Source organism: Hyposmocoma kahamanoa, unplaced genomic scaffold (genome assembly GCF_003589595.1).
Source record: "Hyposmocoma kahamanoa isolate Upper Pololo Valley unplaced genomic scaffold, ASM358959v1 98972, whole genome shotgun sequence".
In the NCBI taxonomy this organism is placed as follows: domain Eukaryota; kingdom Metazoa; phylum Arthropoda; class Insecta; order Lepidoptera; family Cosmopterigidae; genus Hyposmocoma; species Hyposmocoma kahamanoa.
The window spans coordinates 1,135,256-1,152,091 of NW_020655740.1; the positions used below are offsets into that span (position 1 = coordinate 1,135,256).

At 41.1% G+C, this 16,836-nt stretch overlaps 3 protein-coding genes across 9 annotated transcripts in view; 2 read left to right on the top strand and 1 right to left on the bottom strand.

Moving 5' to 3' along the window:
- Positions 1-920, top strand: part of LOC113238958 (spidroin-1-like) — an 8,099-nt gene extending 7,179 nt beyond the window's left edge. For all 3 annotated transcript variants that reach the window (XM_026475818.1, XM_026475819.1, XM_026475820.1), the window contains 2 exons: positions 14-648; positions 762-920. In XM_026475818.1, the coding sequence (XP_026331603.1) occupies positions 14-639 (626 nt within the window). In that variant the 3' untranslated portion in view covers positions 640-648; positions 762-920. The remainder of the gene's footprint in view (positions 1-13; positions 649-761) is intronic.
- The window catches only part of LOC113238956 (dystrophin, isoforms A/C/F/G/H), a 429,949-nt gene that overhangs the window by 221,110 nt on the left and 192,003 nt on the right, over positions 1-16,836 (bottom strand). The gene's annotated exons all lie outside the window — the stretch shown is intronic.
- Positions 3,236-16,836, top strand: part of LOC113238960 — a 20,611-nt gene continuing 7,010 nt past the window's right edge. For 4 of the 5 annotated variants that reach the window (XM_026475824.1, XM_026475822.1, XM_026475821.1 and 1 more), the window contains exons 1-7: positions 3,236-3,389; positions 3,682-3,756; positions 3,857-4,861; positions 5,404-5,469; positions 5,648-5,869; positions 5,954-6,079; positions 6,152-6,178. In XM_026475824.1, the coding sequence (XP_026331609.1) occupies positions 3,290-3,389; positions 3,682-3,756; positions 3,857-4,861; positions 5,404-5,469; positions 5,648-5,869; positions 5,954-6,079; positions 6,152-6,178 (1,621 nt within the window). In that variant the 5' untranslated portion in view covers positions 3,236-3,289. The remainder of the gene's footprint in view (positions 3,390-3,681; positions 3,757-3,856; positions 4,862-5,403; positions 5,470-5,647; positions 5,870-5,953; positions 6,080-6,151; positions 6,179-16,836) is intronic. The other variant, XM_026475825.1, reaches the window with a different exon arrangement.

Consider the following 16,836-nt stretch of genomic DNA (forward strand, 5'->3'; position numbering starts at 1 on the left):
AATGCACTTGCAAATGCTAACAGCAATAGCGGAGGTTATGGAGGAAGTGATTGGGCTAATGCACTTGCAAATGCCAACAGCAATAGCGGTGGTTACGGAGGAAGTGATTGGGCCAATGCACTTGCAAATGCCAACACTAATAGCGGAGGTTATGGAGGAAGTGATTGGGCCAATGCACTGGCAAAAGCTAATGCCAATAGTGGAGGTTATGGAGGTAGTGATTGGGCCAATGCACTTGCAAACGCTAATGCTAACAGCGGAAGTTTTGGAGGGCTCGGAATTTTCCGAGACGGAGGGAGTGGTAGCGAGGCAGCGGCAAGTGGTCAGGCAAGTGCAGTCAGTTATCCTGAATGGTCGAGCGCAGTCGTAAATGCAAATTCAATTTCCGCTGGAGATCATTCAAACTCTGCAGCAAATTCTAACTCGGCTAGCGGAAGTCTAGGAGATTGGTCAAATGCGGCGGTAAGTGCTGTTTCAAATACTGGAGATTCCAAAGATAAGAGTGAGGCAGCGGCAAGTGCTGCAGCAAACGCAAATACTGCGGGTTATGGGGGATCCACCGCAACGGCAAATGTTGCTGCAGTTAGCGTAGACAGAGAAGAGAGAAGGAAAAGAAGTGTCCCAGTAAGAATGAATTAACTCAATCGTGTAAGTATTATAGAATATCTTAGAATATAATACTATGATTATTTTTCAATATATGTACCAAAGTAAATTTGAGAGCCCTCCTCCACGACACTAAGTAGTGAAATTTTTTACAGGTTATTATCGGTTCACTCCATTGATCTCGAAACGAAAACAAAGGATTGCTACAAGGACTTAGCCAGAATAGTTTTAGTATTTAAGCTAGCATATCTGACAATTTTGTACGCCTCATACTTATAAATAAATACAGTTTAGTGGGATAACAAGCCATTTCATTTAATCACCTAGCAACTAGGTAGCACAAAAGTTGCTTCGGAAGTAAAAAGACTACTTCGTAATTTAAAGCTATTATATAAATGATGTAATTAAAAAAATATATCATGGCAAATGCCATTCCATTTCGGTTTATTATTTCTGTCCATGTGGTTTCCGAATCGGAATGGGGATCAATAGTTCTTCGGAACTGATCGGAAAAAATGTAGCAATTTAAAAATTTCTTCCCAGGGGCCTTACCATAAACTCTTATTACGATTCAGTTTAGGACCTAAAATGAATCGTTCTGAGGCAGCGCTACATGAATTGTCCTATATCACGCGAATGCAAACCTATACTGAACTGTAATAAGAGTTCACGGTAAGGCGCCAGATCTAGCTGTTTGAACCAGCGTCTGTAGAGGTATAAACTGTTGTGAGAAAACTGAAGAAAACTATTTTAGAATTAAAATAAGAAAGAAATTTATATTAGAAATTCTGAGGATACATTGTTGTACAGCAATGGCCTTATATTAGAAATTCTGAGGATACATTGTTGTACAGCAACGGCCACAAGCTCAGAGCATATGAAAAAAAATTTGTATATGAACCTTCAACCTCGTCTTAGTAACAATTGCGATAAGCAAATCAAGACTACTTAGAACCTAACGCGAACAAGTCCAAGAATTATTTTAAAAAATCAAAAACCGGACTGCAATTTTTAGCTGGTTTATTGCCTCTTACTATTTGGATTTTTTTTAATAGCCTATGACTCCCACAATCAAGATGGATCTAACGACACCTGATATGTCAAAATCCATCAAGCCGTTTAGACTGTACAGCGTGAAAAAGAAACGGATATACATAAATACAGTCGAAAAATATAACCCTCCCGCAGTCGGATAAAAAGAATAAATTGAAAAGCTTTCAAAGTACAGTGAAGATCGGTGTCAAAAAGACGAAAATGGCATGTTTCACAATGCAATTTTTAAAGTGGTAATTTGTAAGGAATGTTTAAAGAAGCTTTGAGGGATCCAAAGCTTCTTTAAACTTTCTAGGCTAACATTAGGAATGAAAAAAAGTGTTGTTTTAACATACGCTAGAACAACCCCTTTTATTGCCTCAATACTAACTACAATCTGTCTCAGCTTTTCAAAATCGTTAAAAAGATCCAAAGCAATCTGAAAATGAAAACGGCCACGAAAAGCAAATTATTGTCATCAAATGCACTAAATAAGATTCGATGAAAATCACTTTTATGACAGTCCCATGAATTCTCGTACTTAGAAGCTGGTGGTAAAAACTACCTCTTCGGTTTTTTACTTAATACATGCAATTACAATTATTAAGTAGGTATTTCAAACATACTGTTGATTTATGCTCCAAGATCCTAAAACTATTTCATGGACTCTTCGTGTAGTTCTAGGTATACGTTATAACTTTCTGACTCGACTTTCATGTCATAATTAGAAAGAAGACAGATAGTTATTGTAAGATTATTTATTTGCTGCTGGATCGGTCATAAATTATCGGAGCGGGACAGCGATATTGCGCTCTCCCTCACTTGCCAGTTGGGTACGAGCAGGTACTGGCCTTTTGTTTAAACAATTTTATAAACAATAAGCCTTTAGCTAACGACTATAAACAGTATCAAAAGCTGGTAGCGACTTTCTTGATTTCTACAGTGTAACGACATAGGAATATCGCGCTAGCAAAAGGAGTTGTAAGGATACGGGTACAAATCGACACCGTTTTTTAAATCGGTTTAGTAAACCATGTTTCTGTACGACAGAAATCAATAGGTAGAGATAGGCCAAACTAAGCAGCACAGCATTCCAGTCTTCTTGGTCTTGCAATGCGCACGTGTTTTATTGTGGACGCTTAGTTTTAAATATAGTTTTTAATATTGGATATCTTCTGCGTATAAAAAACGGTATTGCACTTTGAAAAAAAGTTAAAGGTAATTAAGGTGTATACAAAGATTTTATGCCACCGACAATTTTAGGAAAATGATACGTTTGACATTCATATCTTATAAATAAATATAATTACATGAATTTAGTAAAACTGTGTATACTTGTCATATAGAAAATGAGAAAATTGTATAGTTTAGTTTGTGGTCGTGAGTCCACCCCTTAACTATAAATCAGCTTACAAATTGACATCTGTAAAAATGATTCGGCGTAACCAATTGTGTACAGGTAATAAATACCAGTAACATCCGAGAACAAATCAAACAAAAGTTAAAGCGAGGTGTCAATCAAATTCAACGCAAATCAATTAGCTACGAGTTATAAGGGCCGATATGCGGTGCACAGCTTCAATCTCGGCAAATGCTGCGTCTGCCACGATAGAGCTGCCGCAGCGCATTACACCCACCGTTGGGCCCCAGAATGCGCGCTGGCTCCATCGGAATCCTTGGCTGCGTGCTCGCGTCCTTAGCAATTAGCGCTGGAAACAACGCGGCCATTTCTAACGATCTCAGTAGTACAGGCAAGTACTTAGTCACAATTTGGTAATCTGGTGTCATAAATTCTTTCATAACCATCACTGCGATCGCGGCCTGCGGCGGTAACCTGACAGACCCTATATTGCAAAATGGACTCTTGCGATTGACTCAATTGTGTTATCCACAACAATTTTATTTAATTCTGCAAACAGCAAGAGCCATCCACGTGAACAAAAGATGCGTTTTTATTTTCAATTAACTCTTTTCCAAAATTTTAATGTGTCGTTTTTAGATGTTTATTAAAGTCAGTATTTTTATTTTATTATTGGGTTTTAGTATCTAAACAGCAAAGCCCAAACAAAGACGAGATTTCTCGAGATGGGATATCAACAGAGACTTCGGAAAGTGAAGGTAATGTACATAAATAATAAACACTACAGGCTAATTGCTTATTAATATATATTAATAATAATAACAGTAACATACTACATAAATTTAATTTTTCTTGCAGTAACTACAAGCTCTCCAGAATATTCAAGAAGTGCGGCATACGCAGTCGCTTCCAGCGATGGCAGTGGATCCTCTCAGGCAGTGGCTCAAGCTACAGCTACAAGCGGAGGAGATAACACACTCAATCCAGGAATGGGCGGTAGATACCCACAGTACCCACAATACCCCCAGCCAAAAGGCTTGGGATATGATCCGTCTCAATTAGTAAACTATAACCCTCAAACGTTAACTTCCGGACCCATACTACATAATGCACAGGCCCGACCAAATACTCCAGGGGGAATGAACCCTTACAGTCTACCGTTGAACTGGAATACAAAATATCCAGGAGCAGGTCCTAATTTGTATCCAAACACGGGTTTCAATTTTGCACCACAAGTATCAAATGCACAGGCACAGGCTTTTGGAACATCAAGCTCCGCTCAGGCTCAAGCTCAAGCAAATGTATTACAGCAAGCGTATCCAACTACGCTACAACAAAATTATCCGTGGGATAACGCGTATAATAACATGAGTCCTGGATACGTTTCTGTTCAACCGCAAGATGTACCTGATAGTCCTGCTCAGACGGTAGGCCAAGGGTATTATCAGTATGGTCAAGCGTACCCACCTCAGCCGGTGCTACACAACCCCGTATACACCGGGCCGGTTTCCGGTTTCCCAGATTATGGTTCGGCTCAAATTCAGCCCAATGCTCTGAGTGTAAGACGAAACACTGAGTCTATGCAAGCTCTCTTGAACGAAGGACCATACCTCACTACTCGACGCTATGAGCCAGCGCAGAACGAAGCGAAACAAAGTTATTTAGCTTACCCGCGGTCCGCGCAGAACGTAAGATCAAACATGAGAGCGTTTGGCCCAATATATCAAAATGTTGGTTATAACGCTGGTTCCATAGAAGCGCAATCGGATCTGCCAATCTACAAAAATCTGCCAATCTATGCTCCTGGAATTAATGTTGTAACGCAGTCCAGCTCATTGCCCGAAAACTTTGGATACACTACAAGTGAGTACGTTTTACGTCTATTGATGTACTGAGGTTAATTATACAAATATTTATTAATACAACGGATAATCGAAAATCGAAGCAAAATACCTATCAAAATCTAACAAGAGCATACCGACGTCGCGACTATGCTACATTAATAACTATGAACAAGCTCGCGGTCATATATAGAAGGACGGAAAGTTGGGATATAGAGTATCACTACTATTCAGACCCTGGAAAAATATGACACAAACATTTAAAAGAAGTTGAAACTGCTAGTCCGATACAACATTGTCATGTGAATTTCTAAAGCCTAATTGTCTCGAGTAGAAGCTATTCAGACGGTCTGAAACATTTACTGTGCCCCACTTTCCACGGCTCTATAATTAATAATGTGGTAGACAAATAGTTCACAAACTGGATTATCGCATAATCCCATTTTTATAATGTCCCGAGCAGAAGCTAGTTCATATAGTATTGGTGGGATAAGATATCAAGCAAAATCAAACGGGATAATTTGTAGCAAAGCAAACAGATAAAGCGCTACATTGTCTCTGCAGGTCCGGCGAACGCATTCTCGAGAATTGTTCCCGAAGAGGAAGTAATCTATCCAGATGAAATACCAGGTGAGTGAAGCCCAACGTAAATATTAATAATATTGGTATCCAGGTATGTAAAAATTAAATACCATTCACACAGACTGCAGGTTAATGATTTTGTTCCGTAACAAAGCACAATACACATAGTATTAGTGAATTAAATTGTTTAAAGTTAAAGCAGTACTGTATGTTGATTGTATGACAGGCGCAGAAAACAGTGTAGTATGTGGCCGAATCGGCGAGCTACACCACTTATGGATGGCGTCGTATCAGTGCCTAGTATGTGTATGCGCCGAGGATCGCGGACAGTTGCGTCCAGCATGCGCGCGCTGCGCAGACTGTCGCACCCCGGACTCCTTGCGGCCCGAATCAACACAAACTATCAGCCCATTGATTGTAGAAACTCAATCATCCTCGGAATCACCAGGTTATATATCTGAATTGTCATATTGTGTGACAATTTGAATAAACTTTTTAAAATAACGAACATGTTTGTCATTTCGTCTTTCAGCGTCCTGCAACCCTTTACCAGTGAACAAAGAGTTTCAGAACCCATTGAATCCCTGTCAAGTGTGCGTTTGCCAGCAGACTAGCCGGCACGATGTGAAGATCACCTGTCAAGAAAGTCCACAGTGCGGTAAGTGCAGTGCCATCGTTAGCAACCGTGGGAAGGTTGCGCTTTGCATTTAAACAATATTTGCTGTTTCAGTAATACCCGCGAATGTGCCGACAATACGTAAGTATTAACCACTATCAGACAATTTGTTCAAAAACTGATTTGGTTTACAAAAACAGCTATTACATTGATACGTGGTATTAATCCAATCAAAATTCATTGAATGTCTTGCAAAAAATGGCAAAACAAAGTTTTTTTTACTTAACCATATCTTATTATTAAAATCAAATAACTACCTGCGTCCAAACAACAAAATGCTAATTCAATTTAATATTTTTCAAAACCAAATGCAAACATCCACAACATTCAAATACTCAAAAATAATTTATAACTGACATAATAAAACCTCATATTATATAAGTTACAAATTGGTACATGAGAGAGTTTGTATCGAATTTAGTTTTTCGAATAGCCGGATAAAATGGTTGGATATGGTATCGGGGTTTCTATAAAGGGACTCTAAATCTTATTTGGCTAAGTACAATCGGACAGTCAGTTTGATTTTGTAATAACTTGAATAAAAATAAGATCTAATCTTTCCCTACGGTTCATCAGTCTTAAAATGTAATCTTCCTACTTCCTTCAAGACCTCCATCTCACCTGACGGAAAGTGATGACAAGGTCGACGATAATAAACAAAAAATGCCTATTCACTCTCGCCTTAAAAAGGGCGAACTTATAGCGCTCAGGGAATAAGTCTGCAGGCAAGGAATTCCTCTCCATAGCCCTTCGCCGTATAAACGTGGAAGTGTGTGTGTAGCCCCAAAGAAGAAGTGGAATTAAATCGTGCAATTCCATCGCACACTCTCCTTGATATGTCCTATAGAATGCCAACAAGCAACCGGTGTTCAAGGCTTCTACTAAATCCGAGTCACCGATAAGTTTCTTTGCACGCTACTCAACGGAATCCAAAGTGGGATCAGTTGGTATTTGGCAGGTCCATCCCATAGGTTGCAGCAGTACTCCATACACCACCGGATTGTGCTTGGTAAAATTGTAGCAACCTTGGAAAGGATACCAAGCTTCCTAGATGCATTCATGTCCATGGACTCAAATGTACCTGCACAAACTTAAGCTGGACGACTCCAAGTAGCTGGAGACTAGAGTAGAGGATAAGCTATCAGTATGGATATATCACGAAAAGTCGGAGTCACGTCAAGATACTCTGTTTTGTGGCGAATAGACACAATAGACACTGCGTTTTGGTAGCGATACATTTAACAAGATTGGCATGGCCCAATCGGAGACTGCCTTGAATATCAATCCCAACGACTATACATGGACTCTCGATGAGATATTCAGTCAAACATGTTACTAATATTACAACATCTTCGTTCATTGGAGTCCAAATGTTTAAACAAACTCTCTATGAAACATGTTTGGTTAGTAGTAGTCGATCAAAATTTCAAAGAATCAATGCTAAGGATAATTAAGTACTTTTTAAAATAGCCCCGTAGTAACACACATATTAATGACTTAAGTATCTTTGCAAAATAAGATCATATAGAGATCGCTCTATAATTAGTGATTAATTTTTGATCACCAGATTTACGCACTGGTGCTACCTGGGTTGATTTCGAAATATCAGGAAAATTGCCTGTGTCTAAACATTTGTTAAACATGAACGAAGAGGTATAACTATATGACATGCACTGTCAGCAATGAATATACCAGGACCAGTCTGAATACACCAGTCCCGCTCCTCCACATTTTTCTTTCAGATTATCCAAAATTGCCATACCATGCCCCCAATGGGATAATTCACCGCTGAAGAAAAAAAATCTGGAACACCTTTCGAGCCGATGTATCGAACAGAAAAGAGAAGCTTCCGCCGAATTCCTCCTAAGAGATGTTACCCGCGAACAACGCCACAGACAATCTATCCATTCATCCAGATGAAGCTCCCAAGTCCTATTACCCAAACCCGCTAGAATACAGGGCGATTCCAGGTTTACGTATACTACTTTACAGAAAGTACTTGGCAAACTAATTGGCGGCGTCTGACATGGACATATTAAAGAAAAGCTATAATTTACATGAAGCTCGACTACAGAAGTAGAATCGACTTTATTGGTGCGCAGCACTAGTATTCCGCGTTACCATACAAGAAAAATTAGCCAGGGTTGGTGTTTTAAAAAATAAGTCAAACTAAAGGGACCCATTCACGATATTGATTTTATAGAAAAATCGTTCACCAACAAGTAATAAAAATGTGAAGGGTTTAAATAATAGATTACGCCAACACTAACGAGCTTCAAATAATTTACCTAATTATTCCTAAAGTACAATGTCAAAGTGACATTTGGTACATTAATGGTGAAAAATGCCAAGGAGAGAAGAGAAATTTTGTTTTTGTATTGAATTTACGAGATCTACCAAAAAAAAAGTGTTACAGTTTCAAGCTTTAGTTCTAATACAATTTGATCAATTGCATATACTGTTAGACTAGGTATCAGTGTTATGGTCAAGAGTATCATTGAAATACTGTGTTTGACTGGACCTCGCCGTCATTATAGATTGCTTCAAATTGCTTCGCAAATAATTCACTAATCTCCACGCTGCTAAACCCTATTTCAATGTCACTTTATGACCTGGTCGATACGTCAATGTCATAGAGATCTTTTTATTCCGTTTCTGCTCTGGGCTATTCTTTACGGACATTCTTTCGATCGAACCCGATTAATAGCTACAGTGATAGCTGTCAAATCACGACAATACAAGTTTCGTCGAACGCATCCTATACAATTTTAGAAATGTTTTAACATAATTGTACCTCGGTAAACAATTTGTACCAAAACTGAATACCTCATTTTTTATTTCAAAATCGGGACTTAATGCTGTATAAAACATATTTGTTACTCTGTTTTAAGAGTCTATACAACCTCAAATGGCTTTGGTTGATTCCCCTTAGCTGTGAAAGTGTTGAATCGATTACTTTAGAAAAAATATATAGTAAAATTGAGGATATGTACTGATTAGTATGCCTCTGTCGCTGAATATCACATTCGCAAAATATCATGTTCGCAAATATGGTGTAGAAACACGATTCCTGAACATTGTCACGACAGAAAGAAAATACACAAACTTATCTCGAAATTTTACAAGAAAACCGCTGTAATAATAGGTACTTTACATATACCAATTATTAATTTTTTATATCAACTGAACTGAATAGAGCACGTATACGTGAGGCGCATTATAAGTTTCCGGAATGAATAAGAAAAAAATGCTATAAATAGTCAGAAATGAATTTATTTTTTCTCAAAATATTCTCCGTTAGCGTTAATGCACTTTTTCATAAGAATGAACCAATTTTGAAAACATTTATGCCACTCCTCCGTGACAATCTCTGAAACATATTTTTCATACTCTTCGACAGCCTCTTTAAGTGATCAAAATCGTTGACCGCGTAACTGCTTCTTAATTTTTGGAAATAAATAAAAGTCACAAGGTGCCAGGTCGGGACTGTACGCGGGATGGCTCATAAAGTCAACGTTTTTCACTGTCTGTGTGTCTGGCCATATGAAAACTGGCATTTTCGTGGTGCAAGATGATAAGGCGTTTACGGTTATTTTTACGGAGTTTGTCAATAACTGCCGGCAAACAAATGGTCGTGTACCAACCAGTATTCACGGTACAATGACTCTCAAAAGCAGCAGTAGCCACGTGTCCAGTTTTATTTAAAAAAGAAGCAATCATCCGCTTAGAGGCACTTTGCACGCGCGCCACTTTTGTTCGGTTCGGCTCATCTCGAAACACCCACTCGACTTACACACTCGATTGCTGTTTTGTTTTGGGATCGTAACTATAAACCCATGTTTCGTCACCTATTACTATGTCCCACACCAAATTTGACACCCCTTCGTTGAATCTGGTAACCATGGCATTGCACCAAGTGACGCGATCCGTTTTTTGAGCCTCAATCAAATTGTGTGGGATCCACCGAGAGCACAGCTTTTTCACACCTAAATGTTTGTGTAGTATTGATTGTATTTGACTCATGCCTATGCCTAAATATATCCGAATCTCATGATATGTCACATGCCTGACTGATTATAAATAGTCGTCTTGCATGGTGCTTCATCGTCAAAAACAGTTTGAAGCCGAGCGAATCTCAGCTGAGCTGTTAAATAACACTTAAAGTCGTAGAAAATCGTACCGCGAAAATTTTCAGTTAAATCCATGGTGATATAGATAACCAATTTCTAAAATGACGCCACAATGTATAAGCAAGTGACAGTCAGATGAAACAAACGGTATTCTACAGCCAACGTTTCGTGTATTCCAAATCGAAGTTTCGGGCGCTTTACAAAAAAAAACAAATATACGCGATTTAAATCCGGAAAAATAGTTCGTTCGTTCATTTCCTATGTGTAACAATCGTGAAAACCTAAGAACTCGATATAAGGTTCCCGAAATTCCTCCAGCAACATTTTGTGTAAAAATTACACAAAAACGTTAATTGCAGAAAAAGTTAATATTATATTTTTTTACCATTTAGTATTTTAAGATATACCTATAAATCTTCAATGCAATTTTCCTGTGCATACATTCTGCAGGATAATAATACAGCAATTAATATTCGCCTTCGTTTTTTTTTATTATTGAAACGTGGTAGCAAACATGAAGTATAAACCTTCTGTAAATTATGTACTTGTCATCGAATAATTCAAAGCCATTGACATCGTTATGTTAACTACGTTTCAGCTGACACAATTAAATCATGGTTGTTACATGCAACATTTTGACAATAGACATGAGTCTGACAAAAAATGTATAATAAATAAACTGAATTTTAAAATTAATAAATTAAAGATTTTGAACTTAAACACAAAAATTAAAAACGTAATACTAAACTAATTCTTTCAACAATTTGCAGAAATGAAACTGATATCCGGTTACAATCGGGTGTCCGGCCTATTTTTACTATCCTGCCGGATACCGGATATTAGAACAATATCTGGCCGGATACCGGATTTTTAAAACTGAGAAAAATTCATAATCAGTTCGCGAAATGAATTGATTTATTGATTAAAGATGGAGTAATGGAATAAACCGCAACTACATGAACGTTGACCATCTGTTTATTACTTGTAGCTAGTAATGTTTTAAACATTGAATACATTACATCTGCAGAAAATTTGATTGACATGATTACGAAAAGTTTGTGTAAAGATAAGTTTCATGGTTTCATAATCAGGTTTACGTGTTAAGTTTACACGTTGTTAAGTAAATGACAAATGTTATAATAATTTAACATGTTGTCATCATAATGTTATAAAAAACTGAAAGAACGACGAAGTTGGATAACGTTGTCGGTAAATTTAGAGCTCAAATTTCAATAATGGCAAATTGTGGTGGATGAAGAGCTGTTTCTGTGCTAAGTGGTAAAGGTTGATTCTATTTATTTTCATAAACGAAACCAGCTGTCATCTGAAGGAATTTCAAGCTTTTTTAAATGTTTAGTAGTATTGCCCCTCGACCAAGTGAAATGATTGCGATCGATTTGAACTGTCTTCAAATACAATGCGCACCCGCAATAATGAAAATTAAATGTGTACGATGATTATTTCTTTTGCATATCTAATATCAAGGCTTACAATTAGTTACGTCACAGACAAATTAATGAAATCAAAGTGAAACAAAATAATAACGGGCGTGTCAAGTACTAGACTTATTCTTATAATAACAACTAGAAATTTCAATATAGCCAAAGAATTGCTTTTTTCTTTCTCCACCGCGATTTACCGTTGTTGTTGTTGTACCGAATACAACAAGCAAACAGCACTAAATTCAAACATTGCAGAGTTAGCGATTTTTTTCACTGTTAACATTTTTCTGTTATGTATTTGTTTGTATCATCGAATAAATTAATCGTTTTTATAAAAATCAAGTGACCACAACAAATCAAATCCTCAATGTGAAAGCGCAATCATTCACTAATCAATCAATTACGGCGATGCGCTCTGTAAACCTGTCGCGACATGTTTACGTCAGTGGGTCAGATATCCGGCTATCCAGCTCAGGTGCTCGCCAGATATCCGGTATCCGGCCAAATCACTATCCGGTTTAATGTCTAATAATTTGTAATCTTGTATTCCGAATTGTCACTCTTCTCATGTAAACTCGTCCCCCAATTACCCAAACGTAACGATTGCATCCTATATCTTTCGCTTTCAATCTTGCCTTCCAGGACCTTGTTTTTTGCTGAAAGAAGTTTGTAACAAAGATTGGTACGTTCGTTCATGGCATGTTGATATGGGATAGCATTTAATCTGTCATCAGGTTTCGATTTATTAAACTTATTTACCACTGCCAAGAAGTCATCTCGTACTCGGAATGTATTAAATTGTACAACGGTTAGTTTTTTTGTGGTAGCTATTCTTGTACAATGGGAGACGTTGTTTCGTACACCGTATTTAATAAACTTTCGTCCTTTTTTTCAGGCTCACATTGACTCTCGATGCCATTCGATCGCGTTTTGTTCCATTTAATTGACTCGACTTGTGCGCAAGTTACCCGTTATAGACTGCCTTGAGTCATTTCGCCTCTCAGTGATTTCATTGTGACTTGGGACTGAGCGTACTCTTTACTTATTTCCTCAAAACGTAAGTTCATAAAATATAGATTCCTTTAATTGCATAATCTCCTCCTCTGTTTATTTCAGTCCCGTATCAGAAATGCTGGTCACAGTACCTACTCTGCCTTGTCTTTTGCATCTCGGAACGAAAACCTTTTAAAATACCGTGAATTTCAACTCTAGTAATAGGTTTTTGATCATTCGTGTTCGGTGGAGAATTTAGTGCCTGCCTTTTACCAGATCTCGTAGTGCATTACAATTGAAACGTACAGGAGTATTATCATTGTAAAATTGTTTGTTCGTGCAAAGCAGAAAAATCCAGGGTGCAGCATCACTGATGGAAACTGCAGCTTCACGGCTATTCATCAAACCAAGCTACGCTTCATGAAATTCCTTATTGCATTTGGTGCATACCAAGTAACATATCAACTTGTAAACTTTTTGTAAAACTTTGTAAATTTTTGTGCCGTGGGGCGACGGCTTAAGAATACATTGTCGCCTCCCCATACATGCCCGTGGGGGTCGTAAGAGGCGACCGAGGGCGTCACAAGTGACCATCTGCTTAGCGTTGTGGTAGGCTTTGTGCCGACTGGATAGCGACCACAGTACACACGGCGGAAAACCCTCCACAGTGAAACGCTTTTGCGAATCGCGTTCAGGGATCAGTTGGTGTACATCCAGTGCACGTGGAGTTTTCGGCGCGGTATCTGGGAGGACTGAGGCGGATATTCGCCATGTCACTTGTTGAGGGATATCTAGTTGACCTGCCGCCCAGGGAGACCCGTAGAAACGGTTGTCCGCTGGTCGCCCGCGGTACAGTACAGGGGCCCAATAGGGACTAACTACCCCTAGAGGCTGCCCCACCATGCCGCGCATAATCTTGGGGTAGGTCGTCGTGCCGGTTAGTGACCGGAATATGGGGTCCCGGCGGCATATCCCGGGGGGGTACGGGGGCCCTTCCGTTCGGCGGGTCAGCCGGCTATCCTTCAAAAGATCAATGGCATGTATTGCAGTTCCCCTCGTTTTTCTTCTTCGGTGCGGTGCCGAAGGCTTCACCTCTTCACACTACCGTCCTTCTTACCCACCATGACAGCGCAACATAAGAATGCAGATCGTTCAGCGGTGCCTAATCCCCCCACCGCGTTTATTATTGAGTTCGCTAACATCCGCGGACTCCACTCCAACCTCAAAGCTGTCCACCATCACCTCGAGACAGCCCGGCCTGCCCTGCTTTTCCTGACGGAGACGCAGATCCGCCGTCCGAATGATATGAGTTACTTGAACTACCCCGGCTACTCGCTTGAGGAAAACTTTCAGGCCAAAGCCGGGGTATGTGTATATATTCGTTCGGATGTGTGCTGTCGCCGTCTGCGCTGCCTGGAGGACCCCTCCTTTTCCACTATGTGGGTGCTCGTAGAATCTAGTTGTTCAGCTAGAGTCTTCGCGTGCTTATATAGATCCCACAGTGGGGATGCGGAGACAACTAGGCTCTTTGACCAACTGAGCCAGGCGACTCTTGACGCGCAGGCGCAGTTCCCATCTGCGGAGATGGTCGTGTTGGGGGACTTTAATGCTCACCATGAATCATGGTTAAGTTCCCTGAAGACTGACCATGCAGGAAGAACTGCCCACGCTTTCGCTCTCACGCATGACTTGACCCAACTGGTAACCCAGCCCACCCGGGTTCCAGACATATCGGATCATGCACCCTCTTTGCTTGACCTTCTGCTCGCGAGTCACCCTACCTACTATACAGTATCAGTCAGCGCCCCCCTGGGAAGTTCTGATCACTGTTTGGTTGGGTGTAAGGTTTCCCAAATGCCTCCAACTAAGCTGAAGGAGGTCACTCGTCGCATTTGGCACTACTCGTCGGCGGATTGGGATGGTATGCGCGACTACTTTGCGTCCATCCCTTGGTTGCAGCACTGCTTTGCGGGAAAGGATGCCTCAGCAGCTGCCGATGCTGTTGTCGATGAGATTGGAACGGCTATGGATTACTACATACCGTCTTCCAGTGTCATCGCCAATCGCAGAGGACGCCCTTGGTTCAGTCGCGAATGCATGGACGCTGTTAGTGAGAAACAGGCTGCATATCGTGGTTGGATCAGGGGTCGTGTAACAAAGGATCCCAACCTTGCGTCCCTTAAAGCAGCCTATAACAAAGCAACCAAGTCTTGCAGGAGGGCTTACATAAGAGCGGATGCCCAGCGCGTTTCACGGATTGGCCAGAAGCTGGTAGCCCATCCCACCGGTAGCCGTGCCTACTGGAGCCTGGCCAAAGCCGTGCAGTCCAATTTTTGTCGTTCGTCGCTGCCGCCTTTGAGGTATCCCGATGGATTTTTGGCCTATGGCCCCGAAGAGAAAGCCAATTTATTGGCCGACCTTTTTGGGGCTAACTCGCGCATTCACGACCAAGATGCGCAACCGCCGTCAATTCCCCACTGCGGAGTCACAATGCCTGATATAGTTATCAGACAATGTGATGTCCGCAAGGAATTGCAGACTCTTGACGTGCGGAAAGCCTATGGTCCGGATGGGATACCTCCTATCGTCCTTAAAAGGTGTGCGGCGGAGTTGTCTCCCGTACTGACGCGCTTATACCGCCTCTCATACCAATCTGGTAACGTGCCCCTAGCTTGGAGGGAGGCCAACGTGCAACCTATCCCCAAGAAAGGAGATCGGTCTGATCCGACAAACTATCGCCCAATAGCTGTCACTTCAGTGCTCTGCAAAGTGATGGAGCGGATTCTAAATATCCAGATAATCCGGCACCTGGAACGTCACTCCATTCTTAATGATCGGCAGTATGGGTTTCGGCCGAACCGATCAACGGGTGACGTTCTAGCGTATCTAATGCATCTCTGGGGTGAAGCTATCGACAAACAGGGCGAAACCTTAGCGATAAGTCTGGATATTGCTAAGGCCTTTGATCGGGTCTGGCACCGTGGTCTCCTCTCCAAGCTTCCGGCATATGGTCTTCCCGGCCGCCTTTGTGAGTGGATCTCCGGCTTTCTGCGCGAGCGAAGATTGCGTGTCCTTGTTGACGGAGGCACTTCGCGGCTCGTGACAGTTAATGCTGGGGTGCCACAGGGCTCAGTGCTGTCGCCCACGCTGTTCCTTCTGCATATCAATGACTTGTTGTCTTTTGGCAACATTCATTGCTATGCAGATGATAGCACAGTGCACGGTTGCTATTATAAGCAATCGTCAAGCACCCGGGAGGACCCTGAGAGAAACCGGGAAAAACTTGTCGCTGAGCTCAACCATGTTTTGGAGCATATATCGTCGTGGGGCTCCCGAAACTTGGTTGAGTTCAACGCCAAGAAAACCCAGGTATGCGCGTTCAGCTCCAAAAAATCCCCATTCCTTCCACTTCCCCATCTTCAGGGTACAACGCTGACGCTGCAGGACAGGCTCAGTCTACTGGGGATGAGCATCCGGAAGGACATGAGCAACAAAGATTACATCGAGAGCGTCATCTGTACCGCGTCGCGCAAGCTTGGCATCCTGAACAAGGTGCACCGATTTTTTACTCCAGAGCTGCGATACCTGTTGTATAAAGCTCAGGTCCGAAGCAGCATGGAGTACTGTTCGCACCTTTGGGACGGCTCTGCCAAGTACTTGCTCGATGCCCTAGATGGATTGCAGCGCTACGCCTTCCGTGTTGTCAACGATCCTCATGTAACTGAGCATGCGGAGTCGTTACAGCTTCGCAGAGATATAGCGTCTCTTAGCGTATTCTATCGTCTGTACCACGGTGAGTGCTCTGAAGAGTTATTCAACCTTGTCCCTTCCTCTCCTTTCCATCAGCGGACCACCCGTGCCGGACTGCGTTGCCACAGTTGGACGGTCAGTTCAATACCGTCCCGCACTAAAAAGTTTGGCAATTCGTTTTTATGCCGAACCATTAAATTGTGGAACCAACTCCCGGCGCATGTATTCCCTCCCCTCTATAACATCGGGTCCTTCAAACGTAGTGTGAAGAAGCATTTGGCCAGACCGGCAAAATGATAGTGACGGAGTGAAGATATTTGTGTTTTCCATCCGTTACTCTCATCTCTAGACTGTATTCGCACTTTCCATCAGGCGCGGTGCAGTCATTTTGCCGAGTCACAATAAAAAAAAAAAAAAAAAAAAA